Source organism: Leptidea sinapis, chromosome 17, assembly GCF_905404315.1.
Source record: "Leptidea sinapis chromosome 17, ilLepSina1.1, whole genome shotgun sequence".
In the NCBI taxonomy this organism is placed as follows: domain Eukaryota; kingdom Metazoa; phylum Arthropoda; class Insecta; order Lepidoptera; family Pieridae; genus Leptidea; species Leptidea sinapis.
This window is the reverse complement of record NC_066281.1, coordinates 5,788,328-5,810,619: the sequence shown is the minus strand read 5'-3', so window position 1 is coordinate 5,810,619 and position 22,292 is coordinate 5,788,328. Positions and strand designations below refer to the sequence as shown.

Sequence of the window (22,292 nt, the reverse complement as noted above, 5' to 3'; positions counted from 1 at the left end):
ATATCGTATTCATGTATCGTCCCGGAAACACCGCACAAGGAAGCTCATTCCACAGCTTTGTTGTACGTGGAAGAAAGTTCCTTAAAAAGCGCACTGTGGAGGACCGCCATAAGTTAAGGATGATGGCGGATTCTTCCAGATGGCGTGGTGGCGTGTCGTGCGAAGGTATAATTCAGCGGCTAGAATCAGGTGAAACAGCTATTCGGAACACTCCCTGTGATAAATGCGGTAGAGGACACACAATGAAGCGACGTCTCTGATTAACCTGATCACACTTTCAGTGAGATATTAGTTATGTCCCTACTGTGCCTTTTCATCATTAACTTTCGCGGTGCTTACAATAATTGAATTGAAGAATTCATCGCTAATATAGTCATTTAATTCCGTTATTGTTGTTGAACGCTTTGTGGCACAGAAATAAACGAGACGCTCCAAAAAGGGCATCACAGCGCACGCTTTGTTTTCATCCATCATCGCGCATGCCTCACGTGCACTTTGACGCATGCCCTTGATGGTGATGATGAACAAGAGGTGCGATGTAGACATAGCTTTTGATGTATATCATTAAACCCATGAGCGAAATAGAAACCGTCCAATACTGCACGAGTTGCTATTTTTGCAAATTTCACATAAAACGCATGATGCTCACCAGGAAAATGCTCCGTGGCGAATAAATATACGAGAGGTACTAATATCCATCCCCACTACCCGCAGGCCTGTCCCGAGTAGTACGGTTAAAACGTTGTCCTTTCAAACTCAGCTTGTGTTAATTACTTATGCGCGAGTGAATAAAACTGTCAAAATGCCGCCCAATTAGAATGCTTTTAGTGACATGATTATTACATAAAACTGCCTTTTTAATATGATGGGGCTGGATTATATGTTTTTTTATGAATCGCCGACGACAGACGTTCAGTGGTAATTGATACTCCCTGCCCATTACAATGCTGTGCCGCTCAGGATTCTTGAAATACCCAAAAATTCTGAGCGGCACTAAAACTGCGCTCGTCACCTTGAGACATAAAATGTTAAGTCTCATTTGCCTAGTAATTTCTGTAGCTACGGCACCCTTCAGACCGGAATACAATAATGTTTACATATTACTGCTTCACGTTGTGGTACCCATAATCTAGCAGGCATCCTGTGCAAAGGAGCCTCCCACCGGTAACCTCCCCTTTTTAATAAAATATCATTATTGGTTGTATCGCTATTATGTTGTGTAAAATAATTTAACATACCCACCTACTGCCTGAGCTATCAACTTTTATTCTAGGGACATAGTAAATGTAGTCTAAGGCTGCGTTGCACAGACTAACTTTAGCAATAACAAACTTGTTAAAGTACCGGTTAAGCAAAAAAGGTGTTGCACCATCTGACAACTTTACCTATTAACCGTAACCGCCCAATCTTCACCGGTTCTTAACAATAGATTTCTATTGTTAATATTAAATAGCTAAATAGCGACCTGTCGAAAGTTTCAAATAGGTAAATATTCAATATTGACTTGATATTTTACATGTTTACTTTAAATATGCCAAGGAATAAGATGGTACAACACATTCCGCAGTCTATGTTAAGGTCAGCGTTCTGTTAACGTTAAATTTATCCTTAACTATAACATCTAATATGATGCAACTCAGCCTTAATAAAAGTTATACACAAATAAAACAACAAAGAAAATTATTGAAACGTATATTGTCTAAGCTTGGTATTTACAATCACTAACAACTAATCAATCAGTCATCACTTTCTTAAGAACAATAATTATTGTGAACACTATTATCACTACCAATCATATTTTAATCATAATAACGGCAGAAGAGAAATAAACGAGACTTGAGTATCGATAAGAGATTAACTGTCAACATTCATTACGACCATTCGGTTTCGTAAATTGATCCCCGATACGAAATAGTAGTAAGAGGACGATCACACGAAGTAATACAAGTGGGGACGAAGGCTGGGCCGGCGAGTGTCTGAGATGAACGTGAGAACAAAAGCACACTATTAATACTGGCGGACATGCTTGTGTTAATTTAAAATAACTGATTTACATTACTGCGGTCGCGCAACAGAAACAATTTCGGACATTGACCTCTGCCAACTATCCCTCTCGCTTGCATACGAAATGAACACTTTCTGACTCGCTCTATAAAATTGAAACTGACCGCGCGACCGTAGATATAGATAAAATACAATAAAAATGCTGGTTATTATAAATAATACAAAAACATATTTCACACTATAAAAGAAGCTCATTTATATTGCTTTTATGAATGAGCAAATCTATTCAGTGCAAATGTCTCGCTCTTATTCAGTCTAGAGATGCTGACAAACACCGAATAATTTGATAGTATACAACGCTATCTGTAGTACTAGATTTACCAGTTAAATGACAAAACCTTAAATAAAATTAATAATTGCTCGGCAGTGATATTGCAAGTTCATTCCAGCGTAGGAACTGATATAAAAGTACATTGTCTAAATCTAATCAGATGTCCCGACACATTCCTTATAATTATGATAATGGTTATTCTGAGATATGGCTCCTAAAGCACCGCAACTGGCCCTCACTTCTTTAGACATACATAATCATTATAATACTCTCAACAGTTGGACAATTTAAAAGTACTAAAAAATAAAAGTGGTTGTCACATGAAACTGAAAGGTTTTGTACTTCATTAGCTCATGTTTCAATTCTGGTAACACATAAATCTTAAAGCCTATAATGAATCTTAGGCCTCATACAGGATGTACTAGTTAAGTGTGGCCGGATAATCATTCCATAACTATTACAGATATCAAAAATCTTTAAACTGATTTCGAAAGTACAAAGTACGTTAACTAATCATTAAAAGGACATCAATAACTTTTTAAAAATCAAACGAGAAGTATCCTAAATGTTGATACTAAACACTTCCATTTAGTATGAGATTAGTTAGAAAGGTCACATTATTACACACAATCACAGGTATTACACAAAACTTACTTATATATTACTTTGTTAGGTTAATAAACAGTTTCTTTTAATATCAGTACGAAGATAAAATAACATTGTAATAAGGAAACTAAAACATATATACTAATCTCATACTAAATGGAAGTGTTTTAATATCATAATTTTGGATACTTCTCGTTTGATTTTTAAAAAGTTATTGATGTCCTTTTAATGATTAGTTAACGTACTTTGTACTTTCGAAATCAGTTTAAAGTTTTTTGATATCTGTAATAGTTACAGAATTATCGCCTGGCCACACTTAACTATTACACCATGGATATAAGAAAAAGGTAAATGTTCATAGCGGTAATTCATGTAGTAATTTCATGAATTATAGCAAATTACGTAATAGTGTAAGTAACAAATTGACCTTGTTTTGTCGATTTTTGTCACTATAACACTTATTCTGAGACAAATTGAACCAACCTAACTTAGTAATAACATTTATATTAAACTTGTTTTGGTAGGCCAAACCAAACTGACGACCAATAACTGCACAGATGGTTCATCATCCTCGTTGTATTGTGTACTAAACTTTGTAATAAAAAAATAACTGAGTATTGTCTAAGACAGTTGTATTTATGCATAAATTTATGTGAATTTCTTTTATACAATTATTGCAAGGTTACTAAATACTTATCACGCAGTTAAGCATCGAAATATGAACTCAAACGTACATCTAAATAACTATAATCGACAATGATCACACTTACATACTTCATACGTCTAGCCTCTTTCTATTAGGCAATGCATGACAACAGGACAGATATATTACTTTATTTGCATGACGTCAGTCACTTTGTTTTAGTGCGTGTGCGTTGTTGAAAAATAAAAATAAAATGAAAGAGAGGCTAACAGTTCGTTTTTTTTCCGACGTGATGACATCTGTCACAGTCTATCTAGAAGTATAAATGATGAAGTGATCAACAATTGGTTGGACTAGTCTATTCATTGTTTGAATATTCGAATGAAAACAGAGTATTAAGCTCAATAAAAACCCGTTTCAAACCACAGTTATCACTAAAAACTGCATTACTTCCGCAGTAGATAATTATATGTATTGCTCTTATTACCAAATAATAAACATAGGAAACATACATGATAATACATGAATTGACTCAGTTATCGAGTTGGTGCAAAATACTTTTACAGAGAACTCATTTTGTGTGGAAATAGTAGGATAAACGTTCAGGCAGCTACTGAATGCATACGGTCAGTATTCATTTAGTAGTTGCGTCGTTATCTAGCTCTTTGAGGTAAAAAAGAGCGTTACCGGCCTTTAAGATGGAGGCGGCGTTAATAATAATTTGTCGACACTCATGCTTTAAATCGTCTATAAAAAGATTCTAAAACAATTACCTTTTTGCAAACATTAAAACACCCACTGTCCTAGTAAACATTACATCATCCAAACGATTGTTGTAATGAAAACGGATGATGTAATGTTGTACTGAATTTCATTACAACACTCGTTTGGATAATATTTTATAGAGGATTCATATTATGGGTGTAGTCTTGTATGCAAGGTATTATGAAACTCATGTGAAACAATTATCACACTCGGCTTCGTCTCGTGTAATAAACCCACATTCGTGTTTTAATACCCCTTATTACATAACAGTTGCATAAATAACTATTAATATGTACCTAAAACGACTCAATGCAACGCAAATTACATTCACCTCTCATGAAGCAACTTTGATATTGAACTGGTTAGTATATATGAGTGAAGCTTGCATACTTGTCGCAATACCTACGCTTATCAAATTTGTATTACAAATTTTGTAACTATTAAGCATCATCCAAATTGCTCCACGCTCGGACGAAATAATCAATAATAGGACTTGCCCCTCGGTGAGGTTCAACGACAAAGTGTTCAGTCAGTCGATGACATAGTTCGAGAGTTGAGCTAGTTCGTTCTTATATGCAAAAGGAGGACAGACGGGTGGACGGGTCATCCGGTGTTAAGTAATCTCCGCCGCCCACATCCCTTTGCAACAACCAGAGGAATCACAAGAGCGTTGCCAGCCTTTTAGTAAGGTGTACGCGCTTGTTTTAGGGTACCTGTAGTGTCTTGACGTCTAGTCTGAATTATTTATGTGTTAACAATCATTGTCACATATAGCGAACGCACTGTGCAGCGGGAGCGCCAGTTCCACTCGGTGATTGGTCGGGAGCGGACGTCCCCTGCACTGCTGGTTACTGGTGATATCGTCCGAGCGGTCGGCAATTCGGAAGACGTCCGAGCGACTGACTGTTAGTACAAATGTTTGCGTGTGCACACTCGCCGCCTCGGCCTGTAATAAATATCTTTGGCATGAACCGGCCGGGTCGCCCGCTAGTCACTGCTTGCCAAGAGTCACTCCCAGGCGTCGTTGTCGTCGTTGTCGTCCGACAGCGTGACGAGCACGAGCGGGTCGCGGTCGACGCGCGGCGCGGGAGCGGGCGCCGCCGTGAGCCGCTCGCGCGCGGCGCGCTTCTGGCGCAGCAGTTCGTCGTCGGCGGCCGATCGCGGCTTGCGAAACTCGTACACCAGCGGGAAGATGCGCTCCACGGCCGACTGCACGTCGCTCACGCTGCGCGCTGGAAGCAGGCGACACATCTGTAGTTGAGTGTAGCTCGACATCTAACTTAATGCAATAAGGACTGTTTTCCTGTCCCACGCATTTCCACCCGAGTGCGGAGCTGGTCCGCATGCGTCTACTACTAACGCCCCTACCGACACGCTAGAGAATTTCCCAGCTACGACCGATCCGCGTTCCGCGCGAGTGCGTGATATGAAATATAGGTATGTGGATAAAATAATGACGGTAGGGTCTTAACAATACCGCTCGATACTGCAAGTAAAGACGGAAAATCAGATGACGTAAATGTATTAGCCACAAAGGCATAAGTAATGTTACCCTTTTTTACAAGTATTTTTTTCATTGTTATTGGGAAAGATTTAGAAATGGCCAGGCGAGGGCCGCTGCAATTGACACAACACAGGTTCTCTTTTCTATCACATCGAGCAACGTTGTTTTTCATTACAAATTTTCGCAGGATGGTTGAACTTGAAGCACCGGAAGCATTGCTGCAACAGCGGGTCATATTCAAACACCCTGAACGAAAATAGGTCATATTGGATGTTGTATTGCAGAACATTTGATAAGAAAGTTATACTGACAGTCTCGAGACCTACAGTACTTTGACCGACTTTTTTCGTCAATCTGGCTGAAATAATTTCATAGATAGAAGACAGTTTCGTATATAAATCCTTGTTCGAAATGTTGGTGGGCACATATCGGATGATTCCAGTTTTTTCTAACTGCGCTGCAGGAATATGCGCCTTCAAATTGTGCTGTGTTAAGAAGTCTGTATTTGTAATGAAATTATTTGCAGTATTGTATTGTTTAAAAACAACCGCAATTTTGTTGGCATTGACTCTATGTAAAGCTACCACACCTTTCACCTCCAAAGTAAATATAGCATCTCTTCAATTGGACTGGAAATGAAATGAAATTTTATTTGCAGAAAACATTGTACTTAAGATGTTAACATATAAACAAAATTGTCTAAACACTACTGTTATACTGAAACATGTCGGATTTCACAATGCTATCATTAATATTTATAAAATTATAATTTAAAGATATAATATGAGACGTAAATAATTTAATAATTCATTTATTCCGGTTAAATAGGGTCAGCAAATAAGCAAAATAATTGTAAGTCTTTTTTTCAACACGTTGGACTACAACGAAACTAATTATCCCAATCGAAGCAATAAAGGAAAATATTTCGAGTAGAATGAGACCAGGAAGTCTATTACCAAAATCGACAACCGAAGATTCGGTCCGAAACGAAAGAACTCCAAATTAAATCCTATTACGAAAGTACTTCGGATCGAAATCGTGCGCAAGGATATCGTTTCGGAACCATAGACATAAGTGAATTTGGGAATAAGATAAACGAAAGACAAAATGTTTAATCACGAACTTCGTTTCGATCTTCGGATCCGAAACACTTTCGTAATTGGAAAATGTACGATCCGTCAACCGAAACTTCGTATTTCGATTTTCGTAATAGGGCTTCAGTATGAAATTAGCTACCAAGGCTGTGAGATCCAAAAGTATTGAGAGTAATGTCGCTGCCGCGGACCTACGGACTTCCTAATGCGACTTTACATCAAATGATGTTAGATATTAACCAAAAAGCCAAAGGTTACACCAGTCGTTGAAAATGAAGTAATGCAGTCAATTTTTTTTGTTTTTCTTTTGTTACGAACAAAGTAATTTTTTTTTGTTTAATTTTCTTGTTTAGTTTAACGATGTGTTTTATATTCGATAGTGATTTAGTTTGTAATTTGATAACTCACTCGATGTTATAAAACGTTCAGATATGTCATTTTGATCGTCGTCATGATCCATTAATGGTCGTATTTATTGCCAAATTTTCTTTTAATTATTTAGTTTCCTACATTTGACTAATAATGTTATAGGAATATGTTCCATTGACGGATACACTAATATTCCAATCAAGGTTCATGTGGTTCATTCAAAGAAACATAATAATTATTTTAAAATTAAATATATTTCCGCAAGTATTTAAATGGTCATATCCAACGTTCGGTGGTGGTTCTTCGATCAAGATATATTGAGAAATTGAGCTTTACGAAATGTGGTCCAATACTGGTAAATATACACTTTAAATCTAGTCTTTTTTTTCTTTACTGATTTAGGGGCTTTTATACGTATGTACATGTCAGCCCCATTATAATCTAAGTACATTGAAAAGACAAAAGAAAAACAAAATTCTTAACTTAAACAAACTAAAAAGTAAAGTTAATAAAACGAAAAGCAAGTTATATCTAGTGTTCAACGAATAAGACTTATGGATTCAAACAGACTTATGGCATCCTTAGATGCAGGGCGGGCAAGTATATTTACAAACATGCCCGTATCAAATCTGTTCAAACCCATAAGTCTTACAATTTTGTCTCTACTAGACTGAAATCGGACACATTCCTTTAACAAGTGCTCAACATCCTCAATTGTTCCACATGACTCCCATATAGGTGACTCCGCAATTTTCATCAAAAATTTACATCTAGGTTGTGATTGTAAAATTTTGTTCAGAAAAATGAAAAGCTGACATTTCCGTTAGGATATACAACTGACATTATCATGTTCGGTTCCCTGTTTAATCAGGCAATTATTAGAAAATGTATGAATGCAGTTGCAGTTTTTTTTATACGCTTTATATTAGCTTCACCTGTTTGTTTGTATGTTTGTAACCGACTTCTTTGGGCGCGATTTTGACCCACTTTAAACGGCTAGATTTCGTTCAAACTTTGTAGATTATCGAGGACCGATGACATTACACTAATTTAATAAAATTATTCAATTTGCAAAATATGATTTTTGTTAATTTATATAATTTTCATCTATAGTCGATAAGGCAGGAGTTTTAATAGTTTTAAAAATCCGCTTTAAAGAAAATTTAACTAAAAAATGAAAAATAAATAATAGTTAAAAAAAACTAAACAGCACGCTTGATATAAAATTCAACTAAAAATAGAAAATAAATTTAAATTGAAAATAGTGTAAAAAAAATATATTTTATTGTAAAAAAAGCGTGGGGTGCTTTTTAAGATATTATTAAAATTTTCCAAAATTCTTATCTCAGTAAAATGTTACATCTACAATATTGAAGGGTCATTCATACCCTCCATGTGGCATAGCGTGTATAAAACAAAACAAATTGTTGACAATACCTGTGATAGTAACTCCACCCGTTGAGAATATTTTCAAAGTTGCCTTTGGATTGTACAACTTATACGTGACTCCAGGATGCAGCTCCGGTTCATAGCTGAAACATAAAAATTATCATAAATAAATCTTCTTTCAGAATATGTTTTAAAGTAAAGATAAACTTTGAAAGAAATCTTATATAATAACTAGCTGACCCGGCAAACGTATTGCCGATATTAAAATCACGATACAAAAGTAACTGTTAATCGAAGATGGATGAAAATTTTAAGTTGTATTGCTGACTCATAAAATTAAAAAAAAAGTCAAAAAAATTAAAAAAAAAAAACGTGTGGACCACCCTTCTTAACATTTAGGGGGATGAAAAATAGATGTTGACTCTCAGTCCTACCCAATATTCACTCAAAATTTCATGAGAATCGGTCAAGCCGTTTCGGAGGAGTTCAACGTTTAACACCATGACACGAGAATTTTATATATTAGATTTAACCAATGTAACATAACAGCACACAAGGTGGGAAGATGAAATAAAATTGACAGCAGGACTTAACTGGAGAAGAGTAGAGCCTAAAACAGGAGAGAGTGGAAATCGTTGGAGGAGGTCTTTGCCAATCGGCACGCCGAACTAAGAGACATTTTATAGTACTTTATAGCTTAAAATTATTGGTTTTTCAAATGTCATTGTTTTTTTGATCGGAATAAAATGGCTTTATTATTATTATTAATATTATATATTTCTTCTTTTTAAATTATGTTTATGAATGTCAAATACATAGGGCGAGGTACTAGTAAGGACAGAAGATTAATTCTTAATAGTGGGAAATACTAATGAGCTATTTTTCAGTGTCTTTATTTTATTTTTATTTTATTTTATTTAAAACATCACAAAATCCACAGAACTTAAAATAGGTTATAATAATACTATTTTGTAGGACTTACATCTAATAATGGATTTACAATATTTATAAAAAGACATGATATTTGTGCGTGTGGGGTTTGGTGAGAGTGCGTGTGTGTAAAAAAATTTTAAAGCGAAAATAATATCCTCCCGGAATTACCGCCATCTTTTTGTTCCAGATTTTTATCTTTGGAAACAACTCTTAAAATCATCAAAATACAATCTATCAACTGTAAACTAGATCCTGTAGATGAAGCCACCAGCTGAGAGTTGAACAGAGCATACAAGATTTTATAAAACAATACGTCACTCGAACGGTTGGCTTAGTTAGAAAGAGCGCTCGCACGGAACGCGACAGGTGGCGGGTTCGAGTCCCGCATCGTTCATAAAATTTTGTTTTCAGTTTTATTTGTGTAATTAATCCCAGAAGTAAGGATCATCACTTTAAAAACATAACAAATTGTTAACGTTTACTATTAACTTTTGACATAAAGGAATAAGGTCTGTCCGGGCAGCTAGTGAATGCCCTGTGCCATATAAACCTAATTTGTGTAATTTTGATGTACTATGGTATCGAACAAACCATGACCGCTGAGGTATTACAATGATATGAATACGTATATAGAGGTAACCTAGATATTATATGCTGCAATAGTCTTTTTTTTATGGAATAGGAGGACAAACGAGCGTACGGGTCACCTGATGTTAAGTGATCACCGCCGCCCACATTCTCTTGCAACACCAGAGGAATCCCAAGAGCGTTGCCGTCCTTAAGGAAGGTGTACGCGCTTTTTTTGAAGGTACCCATATCGTATCGTCCCGGAAATACCGCACAAGGAAGCTCATTCCACAGCTTTGTAGTACGTGGAAAATCCTTGAAAACCGCACTGTGGAGGACGGCCACACATCCAGATGGTGGGGATGATATCCTAACTTGTGGCGTGTCGTGCGAAGGTGGAATTCGGCGGCAGGAATCAGGTTGAACAGCTCTTCGGAACACTCCCCGTGATAAATGCGGTAGAAGACACACAATTGAGTCTGCAGGAATATTAATGTAACTTACGAAAACCTCTCAATTATCCAAATGTTTTGAGCTTTCTTTAGTGTTAATTCCGCCAATATTTTTCTTTAAACAATTCGACTACACACAAGACTCGTGCCAGAGTTTGGCGAGTCACCATTTCGTAAGGATGCCTCGATAAGAGGCGAAACACGTATTGAAATTTGTAAAGACCAATATTGGCGGAATTAACACTAAATAAAACTAAAAACATTCGGATAATTATAGATTTCCGTAAAGTGACGCTACTTCAAGAAATTTTCTAACCTCTTAATTAATTATAACCCATATTTTTTTCGTTCTAGTCAATTAGTGCCGCTAAACTTAGAAGTGTAATAATATCTTATAAAATGTCAAGACTAAAAACAATTTGAAATTGTTATTTAACTTTAGATTATATTATAATACAATAATTTCTGACCTGGCAAACGTTTTTGCCAAATAAACTTAGTAGCGCTCGCAAATTATATGAATTGTCAAACGTAATGAAATGTCATTGACTGAATTATTTGTACTGCGAATATACAGGTGTCCCAAAGTTATGGGACATGAAGGGAAAGTAGCGTAAATATCGTAGATAGGGTATTTGAAACTGAAACAAGACTTTATTTTATTTGTAAAAGTTACTAATTCTGCATTCAAAGATTTTCTAAAAATTACTTGCCTCGTCTGGGAATCGAACTGACTTAAATGTAAAAAAAACACCCCCACCGTTTATGATGCCAATCGAAAGAATGGCTATAACATAATAACTCTTCTTAAGTAACATAGTATTTTAAAAGAAAGGAGCAACGTAAAATGTTTGAATCAAATTTCAAGAAAGAATTACTAACTTTTAAAAATAACATTCTTCAATATTTAAGGTAGGTACTTTCCCTTCATGTCCCATAACTTTGGGACACCCTGTACAGGTATTTCTGAGTGAAAAAAAATTTAGGTTCCGGATAAGTAATCGCGAAGAAACATATACTTCTCCGAAACACGCTGCATCTTATGGTATACGTATTATTCAGATCAGTAGTTTCACAGTCTGACGGTTCTCCGTTTATTAGTATAAAAATAATGAATAGTAAATAAAATGTATGTAGTAATTTATTGTAACACCCAGGGCCGGATTTAAACTTAATGCCGCCCCTGGGCACCGGAAAAATCCGCCGCAATACTGGAATTTTACATAAACATATTATAGTTTACATATTTTATTTTTAAAACTAAAATAACTAATTTATTGCAGAAACTTTATGATATGTTATATATTCTAAAAACATAAAATAATAAAAATAATATTTATATTTATTTATTTTTTATATAAATATTTGTATTTTTCTAACAATTATAAATTTGACACTAAGGGTGACTCATAATATTATATTACGTCAATTTTTTCACAGGCAAAGAGGTCTGACTTTTTGAATTGGGAATTGGTTGCTTAAACAGAATTAATTAATTATATTGACCAATCTTGACCACTAACAAAAATCTCGTTCTCGCGAGATCTGAGCTTTTTTGGCGACAAAAAAAAGGCGAGATCTCGCAGTATTGTTATTCATAAACTCGCGCGATCTCGCTTGAGCCCCAATCTCGCGAGATTTGCATTCCCCAGTCTCGACCTTTATTTTCATTTAAAAAAAATATATTTTCATTACTGCGGAATAGATTTTATTCTGAGTATTTGTTATGTATGTAATTAAATGATATATATATATATTATGAACGTACTTTATAATCTTAATATATATATATATATATATATATATATATATATATAAATATATAAAAATGAATTGCTGTTCGTTAGTCTCGCTAAAACTCGAGAACGGCTGGACCGATTTGGCTAATTTTGGTCTTGAATTATTTTTGGAAGTCCAGGGAAGGTTTAAAAGGAAAGTTGAATAAATATGAAAGTGTTCGGAATTAAATAAAAACAACAATTTTGTTTTTCCTTTGATGTGTCCCCCGTCGTCCGATATTTGTTTTGTATGGACATATTTTCTATGAGAGAATTTATTGACGCACGGCTGGACAGTTCTGCTGTGAAACAACTTCATTACAACAACAGGGAGGAGCATATTTTACGAGATAATTCTTGATGTTATGATATATTATTGACAAATTAATGAAAAACATTATTTTATTTATTATATACAGAACAATGTCTGTCGGGTCAACTAGTCTATATATATAAAAATGAATTGCTGTTCGTTAGTATCGCTAAAAATCGAGAACGGCTGGACCGATTTGGCTAATTTTGGTCTTAAATTATTTGTGGAAGTCCAGAGGTTTAAAAGGTGAATAAATAGGAAAATGCTGCTAAATTAAATAAAAACAACAAATTTGTTTTTCCTTTGATGTGTCCATACATAATTTCTATGAGAGAATTTATTGACGCACGGTTTGACAGTTCTGTTGTGAAACAATTTCATTACGACAGCAGGGTGCATATTTTACGAAGTAATTTTTGATGTTATGATATATTATTGACAAATACATATAAAAAACATTATTTCTAACGTCTGTCGGGTCAGCTAGTTATTAATAAAAATATAAGGCTTCACATGTTTTGGTAGGTGCCAGAAGTGAGCTTGGGCTATAACACCTACTATAGTAGCTATATATAGTTAATAGTTTAATTTTATTGTAAATCAAACTACGGTGTTTCCGGGACGATACGACATGGGGGGTACCTTCAAAAAAAGCGCATACACCTTCCTTAAAGGCCGGCAGCGCTCTTGTGATTCCTCTGGTGTTGCAAGAGAATGTGGGCGGCGGTGGTCACTTAACACCAGGTGACCCGTAAGCTCGTTTGTCCTCCTATTGCATAAAAAAAAATACAGAAATTATACTTCACAAAATCACAGTTTTTTTTGGAAAAAAACAAATTTGGAAATAGATAGCTAGTATAATTTTATTCAAAGTCAAATAAACTTTATTCAATAGGGCTTATACTAAAGCTCTTTGGAATCGTCACTATAAGTTGAGAAGAAACATTAAAAAAGTCCGACAGAGTAAAAAAAATCGTCATTAGAATCAAAACAAAAACTACCGATGTAATAAGCAAAATCAAAAGACTCACTCAAATGGCGATGGGCTGGTCACCTGGTAAGAAGGCACGACAAATGGAGCAAAAGGGTGACATGGTGGTGCCCAAGGGACGGCAAAAGGAAAAGAGGCCGACCACAGAAAAGGTGGGACGATGACGTTAGACAAGTGGCAGGAGTCACATGGAACAGAGTGGCTCAAGAAAGAAATGAATGGAAAAGGTTGGAGGAGGCCTTAGAGAACAGATCTAGGAGAGATAACCAAGCAACAAATATTAGTTTAAATTTATTAATATCTATTAAGTTTAAGATTTTAATGGTAGTCCTTTACATAAGTTTAAAAATTCATTGTACTAAGAGATCTGAACAAAAGGCTATATTATTATTATTATTAAATAAACTTTATTCAATAAGGCTTAAACTAAGCTCTTTTGAATCGTCACTATAATATGTTCAGAAAAAGTGGAGAAGAACATATTATTATATGGAACTCAACGGCCACTATTTTCAATCTATAGAATATTTTACTATAGCTGTAATATAGAAAACAGATTAGTTTGTAAGGTGCTGCCTCCAATATATGAATCGTGTTTAAATAATATCAAATAGTTCATAATAAGTAATAAAGAATAATCTGTATAAATATATATATATATATAATACTAGCTGACCCGACAGACGTTGTTCTGTTCATAATAAATAAAATACAGTTTTATTTATATTTGTCAATAATATTTCATAACATCAAGAATTATTTCGTAAAATATGCTCCCAGTTGTTATAATGGAATTGTTTCACAGCAGAACTGTCAAACCGTGCGTCAATAAATTCTCTCACGGAAAATATGTCCATACAAAACAAATATTGGAAATAAAAATAATATTGGGTTCCAAATGGAAATAAAAAGTATCCTATCTCTCAAGTTGCACTAAACTGCACTCCATGAAGTAATCCCCATTTAAATCCGTTCATTAGTTTAGGAGTTCATCGCGGACAAACAACGTGTCACGTAATTTATATACATATTAAGAAGATATAGTATATTGTGTGTACAAAAAAAACTTCTAATTGACATATTTGTAAGAAATGTAATAAATAGGTTGGATGCTCGCTCAATGAATACGATTTAAATTATTACTAGATAGATGCACGTATCGGAAGAAAAATGAACATGGAATATTTAATACTTCTGAAGCAAATAATTAATGATAAACATCACAGTGACACACACATCAATACCAACACAGTCTTGGATAATTTAAACGTGTACATACACTGTGACAGCTGTGAACACCACGAAAAAAAATTATCAGCAACGAAAGGCGCACTAAAACAAAGTACCGTGAGTGACAGAACAAATCTTTAAAACAGGGAATGGATTTTGATGCGGTTTTTAATAGATAGAGTGATTCAAAAAGAAGGTTTATATGTATAATACGTGCATAATATAGTAGAGAAACACTAATAATATTAGAGGTGATGTTCTAGTGTGATGTTGTAAATGAACACATCTTTGGGCTTACAATACAAACGCTAGCTGAACGAAGTATTAGTTAAAAGTTAGATCATAATATGTATTTAAACATAAAGAACTCCACGAACCATTTTAATCCTTTACTTTTAACGAGAAATAATGCCTTATTAAGCAATTCAAAGCAAAATAGCATTAAACCGTATCCAATTAAGTACCTTAAATACATTGTGCATTTAATATAATACATCAATATGGCAATTTAAAATATTTAATTTAAATTACTATTTTCGAAGATACCTATTACAGATATAAATTGTTGAGATATAAATAACGGGATCACACGGAAATACATAAATTTTTACTATTAACTTTTGACACACTAAAGTAGTAAACTTGGCCGTTTGTCATGCGTCATCCTAACAGCAAGAGGATCTATCTAGAAACTAAGCCCACAGCAATGAATAGAAACATAAAATTATATAGTTTATCATTAATAAAACGGTAATTACGATTATGTTATTTGCTCGCGGCCGCAAAGTTAATTAATAAAAACAATTGCATTACTCAAGCAAACCAAACGTTTTTCGCAATCCTGTTACAATGTTACAGAGACAGCAACGACCGTTGCCGAGTGCTTAATATTCCTGCAGAGAATTAAAGGACTTCATACGAAAATTTAGTTCTATGAAGTATATCATCATCAGCCGCAAGACATCCACTGCTGGACAAGAGCCTCCCCCGAAGATCTCCACGACAATCGATCCCTCGCTACCCTCATCAAACGTATTGCGGCGATCTGAGCCAGATCGTCGGTCCATCTTGTGGAGGGCGTACCAACAATACGTCTTCCGGTACGTGGTCGCCATTCGGGGACTTTACTGCTTCAACGGCCATCAGTCCGTCGAACTATGTGCCCTGCCCACTGCCACTTCAGTTTCTCAATCATTTGGGCTGTGTCGGTGACTTTGGTTCTCCTACGGATTCCTCCTCATTTATAATATTAGTATCTAATTATTTATATTCATGAAGTATTTAATAAGAGAAAAATAACTTTAATTTTACTTAAGAATTTTTCAATTTACACTTCTTTTTCATGTTGAATAAAAAAATCTGAATGTGACTCTATTTTAATTTGTAATTTCCAGCTAGCTGGAATATTCCATACTGAATAATTATTTTCGAATAAAATTAACGTTATTGTATCTTCTCAGGTCTGAGGCATACTTTTTGGAATAGGTGGTAGTTTTTGACTTTCAACAAGTGATATCATATCCTATTTTGAATAAAAATATTTGAATTTGAATTAAGAAATTACAATAGTTTTTAATTAAACAAAACTACAAAATTCACCATAAACTGCGTTTAATTGCTGAGTGCAGCGCTCATCTATATGAAATGAAATTACATTTTTGTTTTGCCATATTAATACTGTTAATTTCAAACATCACCCGTACCACAAATACTGTCACTTAATAGATTCCTAGACTAATAGAACAGATTGCATGTCTAGCGCTGTTGGATTGTCACCCCGGCAGCGTGTGTTTCACATTAGTATAAATAAACTATTCATATCATCATATTACCGCATTAACATACTGAGACAGAGACTGTTTGTCACCGCTCTGTGACAGCTGTGAACACATCCAACGACACAACGCCTAGCAGTTAGCCTCTATTTTCAACAACGATAGCACACTTAAACAAAGCGACTGACGTATCGCGAGACCTTTTCACGCACACTAAATTAATAAACCTGGCCTGTTGTCACACTAAGATCTAAGATATTTTGATATACAGCTTGAGACAGCCCTCGAAGTTGTTAACATAAGCAATTCGCGTAAGTTAGATTATGTATAATAAATAGTAAATGCTTAAATCAATCCGTTTGTTACAATTTCACAGCATAACGGACCACGACAAATATCCATGAAATGTTATATTTATAAGGTCGACTTAAATAAATTCTCTACTAATATAGAATGTAAAGATACTGTGCAATTGTTTAGTACAGATACAAACAGCAAAAAGCAATAAACAATATCTGTCTTATTCATAATGACTAAGCGGAGATTTAAAACATCACTAATATACGCTTGTTAAAAAATGGTATTCATAATCGCATATTAGAGATAAAACGTTCATTATCTCTTCGATAAAGCTAGGACCCTTCTATAAACCTATTTTAAGCAATCGAACGCAAAAACATGGCCGACATCGATCAGTTGTTCGTTAAATAATGTGATAAATAGCTTCCCGCTCAAAGTTGTTGGATATCCGTCACATTGAAAAGATGTCTGTTTCCAGTAAAAATCATGTTTTTTTGTACGAAATGGCAACATTGCGTATTAGTTATGGGAGATTTATCTAACGAATATGAATAAGGAACTGTATCGAACATTCGATAGGCTTAAAACACGTTTTAACTAATATAGCTTTATACCTTAGAAAAGCGTTTAATTATGAATAAGGCAGTATGTTTTTAAACATAAAAACAATGACAATAACTGTACTACGTACGTTAACTGCAAAAAAAGGTGGCAACCCTAATTACAAAAAACAAGTTTTAGGGTAGGTAGTGGACGTAGACAGTGAATGCTATTTGCTTACGTAGGAGTTATTTAGTAACACTCTCCCTTTCGGTACATCCCTTGCTAACTGCAGAAGAATCAATGGATCATTTTCTTCTTCTCCCATTATCTAATTGTAATAAACCCTCAACAAAAAGACATTCATTAATAATATAAAATACAAAAAATAATATGTAATTATAAACTTAAAACTTTTTGGGAGCCTTCGTTAGTAAAATTATAAAAATAGGGCCTTTACTGTAAATACATCTCGGTTTTGTATTATTAAGTCTGTATATTTTTTTTTATTTTATGTACAAATAATTGATATCATCAATGTGGCTTTACCTATATTATAATCAATATTAAATTAAATTTTTATAAAATAAATGACACTCTATTTACATAATTTTAACGCAGTTTTACTACTTGCTCTTTTGCTACATCAACTAATGAATGAATCGTATTTTAGGCATAAATCACGGTGTACGGTAAAAATCATATCTGATGAATTATTCTGTATTTTTTCCATTCAAATACGAAGGATTTATTTAATTATTATTATGATTAGCAAAATAGACTTGAGATAATTGCATTTACTTTCCTTCTTTAACGGGTAATTGTAATGTAGTGTGCTATTGCATTTTTAAATTATTCATGTGTGCGTTAGTGTATAATTTACAAACATCGAATGATGTCTACGTAACATATCTATACTTTTAAATATCATTGGTTCAGCCCGGATGCTTGAATGATTAACGAAATTCAATTTGCCCTCTATTAAAAGGTGAAGGCTCATTTAATTGCTGACCTTAAGGAAGGCGATTTTTTTACTTGAAGAATATCAAACACTTACTACATAATATATTATATATACAGTGTAATATGCATGTATCGTTACTCGATTTAACGACGAACTCCCTTAAGCGGCGATATAAATTGGCTTTGGTTGGTTTAGCTAGTCTTCCATACAATGATACACTCTATATAGCATAACGCCAATTCTCAATAACGACAACAATTGAGTAATAAAAAGTACCTTTTAAGTTGCTTTTATTAAAAACTGCACAGCTGTGTTTGTCGATTTATTATCCTATCCCGCAATAAACTCGACTGTCGGCATCATGCATTCCGAACTTTCTAATAAAATTCGTTCTTTTGTTTACAAATTGGGATTGCTTGCACATGTAGACTGCTGTTGACTTCATATTCTTAGTTGTTCACATTTTTTTTAAATTACTTCCTTTATCACCAAGGTGACTCAATATCGCAAGATATGAATATGAAAAAATATAATTAAAAAAAATACAACAAAATTGCTGGTGCAGCAAAAGACGTCAGACAAAAATAACAGACTATACGCAATAGCGTTCAAATAGGATTATTTCTTATGTACATAACTACTAACACTAGTCTGAAATAAATAAATACAAACTCTATAACGCTATATAATGCACTGTCACTACAGTTTCGTTATACAGAGTTTACACTGTGTATATACGACGACCTGTATAGCCGAGTGGTTAGCGATCCTACCTACTAAGCTAGAGGTCCCGGGTTCGAATCCGGTAGGTGCAAGCATTTATGTGATGAATATGGATGTTTGTTTCCGAGTCATGGATGTTTATATTTATTTATGTATGTTTATATGAATTTATGTATGTTTAAGTAAGTATATTGTATTAAATATATCATTGTCTTGTAACCCATAACACAGGCTATATATGCTTAACTTGGGGCAAGATAATTTGTGTAAAGTGTGTCAATATATATATATATATATATATACATACATAATTATAAAGCATACAGAAATCCTGCCTCACTATAGTTATACTTACTAACAATATCCTATTACAAATTCTTTGATAATATTAAAATACTACGTTATTGTTTATCAATGACGGTTGTATGCGGGGCGGTGGTAGCTTGCCTACCGATTTATGAACAACATTGTGAATTCTTTTCTGTATGTATACGCAGGCAATTATAACTGCTATGAAGCAATTTTAAAAGTACGGGTGTTTTTTATTACATTTAAGTCGGTTCGATTCCAAATCATTGAATGCAGAATTACTAACTTTTAAAAATAACATAACGTTTTCTTTCAGTAAAATACCCTATATTTAAGGTACTTTCCCTTCATGTCCCATAACTTTGAGACATCCTGTATATATGTGTACGCCATTTGTTATTAATTATCAAAAAAGGCCGAGCTAGAATGTAGAACTGTAATTAAGAGATCGTTAATATTGTAGTCAAATTGGTTTTGAAAGAAAAATAGCAGAACTTATACTTTTCAAAAATCTTGCCTAAAATTAGTATTTTACACATAGAAATTATAATTAAAAATTGTATTACTATAGGAATTGTGGCGGGAAGCGAGTTAAGGCTGAATTGAATTAACTAACTTATTATTTATTGACATTGTTTTTTTTCTCTTATATATTTATGTTCAGTAATGATAACTGATAAACCAGTATATTTGATCATTTTTATTTAACTGTTTTTGTAGGTATGGTAGGTACAACGTGTATAACAGAGTTGGTTCCGTTTCAAAACCTAAAGATCACCAACATCATTGCATTTTTGAATGTTTTTTTTTTATTTAAGAGGGGGCCAACCAGGGAAAAGGCTCATGGGATGGGAAATGGTGAAGCAACCACCCTTGGACATGTTGCCGCTCTTAAGAAGTATGCTCTTTTCTTGAAGGCCCCTAAGTCGTATCGGAATATAATAAATAGTATCCCCCTTATTCATAATATTCTGCTAACTTAAAGCATTGCTAATTCACACTCTGTCTTCATCTATTGACCTAAGTCAGAATGAGAAAAAACAATCCTAAGCGGCTGTTTAAAGTTAGCGGACCATTATGAATAAGGGGGTATATCTTTAAGGAACAACAAAACTATAGATAAGATGAATTTCCTTCCACGATATTTCATGCATGATTTCAAGCATATAGAACATCTACGTTAAGTGCAGTAATTTTTTTTATATGATTCGTCTGTGACTAGAACCATGGACTGCTATCTCTTACAATATGTCAAGTGACCCCTGCATGATTATTTGTATTCCCGATGTTATTGTGGGCCCGAAAGTACGTACAACAAAAGTTTATTTATATATTCTTATTTTTTTGAACCCAGACTTAGAATATGCTGTCAGCCCGATATGTCCGTAGATTATTTATACGTCCAGATAGGGCCTCTTGCTGTTAGAAAACCGATGAAAATGTAATTAACGTTCACAAAAATCGTCACCTTTTTACTCGTAATAATGATTTTCATTATTATTGCACTAGAAATAAGGGATTGCTTGTAACATCTTGTAAGCTTCATAAGATACAAAACAGTCTTAAGGGTAAATGTATACACTTTTATAATAAAGTCCCAGCCACTGTCCAGGCATTATCTTTTAATAAATTTAAATGTTTTATTAAAAAATGGCATAAAATAATGTTCAGAGCGCCATTTGTTTCAGAAGCGGTAGTAGTATCTATTACATTAGAAATGATATCAAAAAGAATCTAAAGGAATCAATTTTGAGAAATAAATGCCTTTTATGAAAACAGGCCAGGTTTTTTACTTTAGTGTGCGTGGCAAGCTACGTCTTACTCTCGCGATTTGTATGTCACATGTTAGTGTTAGTGTGCGTGAATTGCTTTAAAAGTAGAGGTTAACAGTCAACGTCAATTTTTTTCGACCTTTTCACAGCTGTCACCGTCTTTCTACACGTAAAAATGATCTAAGACTAGGACCTAATGTCCTACCTTGTTAATCACTGGTATATTGAAAGTATATGCTTGAGCCCATACCATCTCGTAATTACATCAAAATCGCCATCAAAAAGAACGAAAATTACCCTAGTTTTTCGTAATTAATGGACATTGCAATCATAGTGTATTAGTGGAAAAAATTGTTGTTTGATTACGGCAATATTTATTTAAATTTATTCGTTTAAAAGAAATTAATTGAGTGATTGACCTAGCAAACTGATAAACATATGTTTCCCAGTTAAGTGCTGGCAAATGCTTTTATTAAGAAATCCAAAAACTTCTCGGAAGCACCAACAGATGGGATTCTAACAGATAATCATGCAAACTGAATCTCAGCAAAACTATTCCACATAAATTAATTCTGAGCATCGGCACGACATGGCCAAAAAGCATGTATTGTAAATTTAAATTTATTTCAGTTATTCGCGAATCAAAACTGGACCAAACGACCTCTGCGGTTGAGTGTTTAAGAAAAATTATGTATCGGGTAGGTATATCACGGGCGAAAGGTGTTGACCGCGAAAGTTGTTTTGGAATGACGTAGCACAAAAATTGATAACCCACTACTTGTATAGTATTTGTAGATCGGTCTGAGACGAGATCAGATCCTTTAAGACGTTATCTCTAGACAAGGTCATACGTGCCGTTGGCCTATCGTTTAACATTACAATACATATTTTTTTTAATTAAAATATTAATTAATAAACTATATACGCAATTAATTACTTA

At 34.2% G+C, this 22,292-nt stretch overlaps 1 protein-coding gene across 2 annotated transcripts in view; it reads right to left on the bottom strand.

The window, feature by feature from the left end:
• Positions 1-1,676: 1,676 nt before the first annotated feature.
• Positions 1,677-22,292, bottom strand: part of LOC126969266 (TATA box-binding protein-like 1) — a 42,891-nt gene continuing 22,275 nt past the window's right edge. For both annotated transcript variants that reach the window (XM_050814645.1, XM_050814646.1), the window contains exons 3-4: positions 8,754-8,848; positions 1,677-5,581 (exon numbers count right to left, since the gene is read on the bottom strand). In XM_050814645.1, the coding sequence (XP_050670602.1) occupies positions 5,358-5,581; positions 8,754-8,848 (319 nt within the window). In that variant the 3' untranslated portion in view covers positions 1,677-5,357. The remainder of the gene's footprint in view (positions 5,582-8,753; positions 8,849-22,292) is intronic.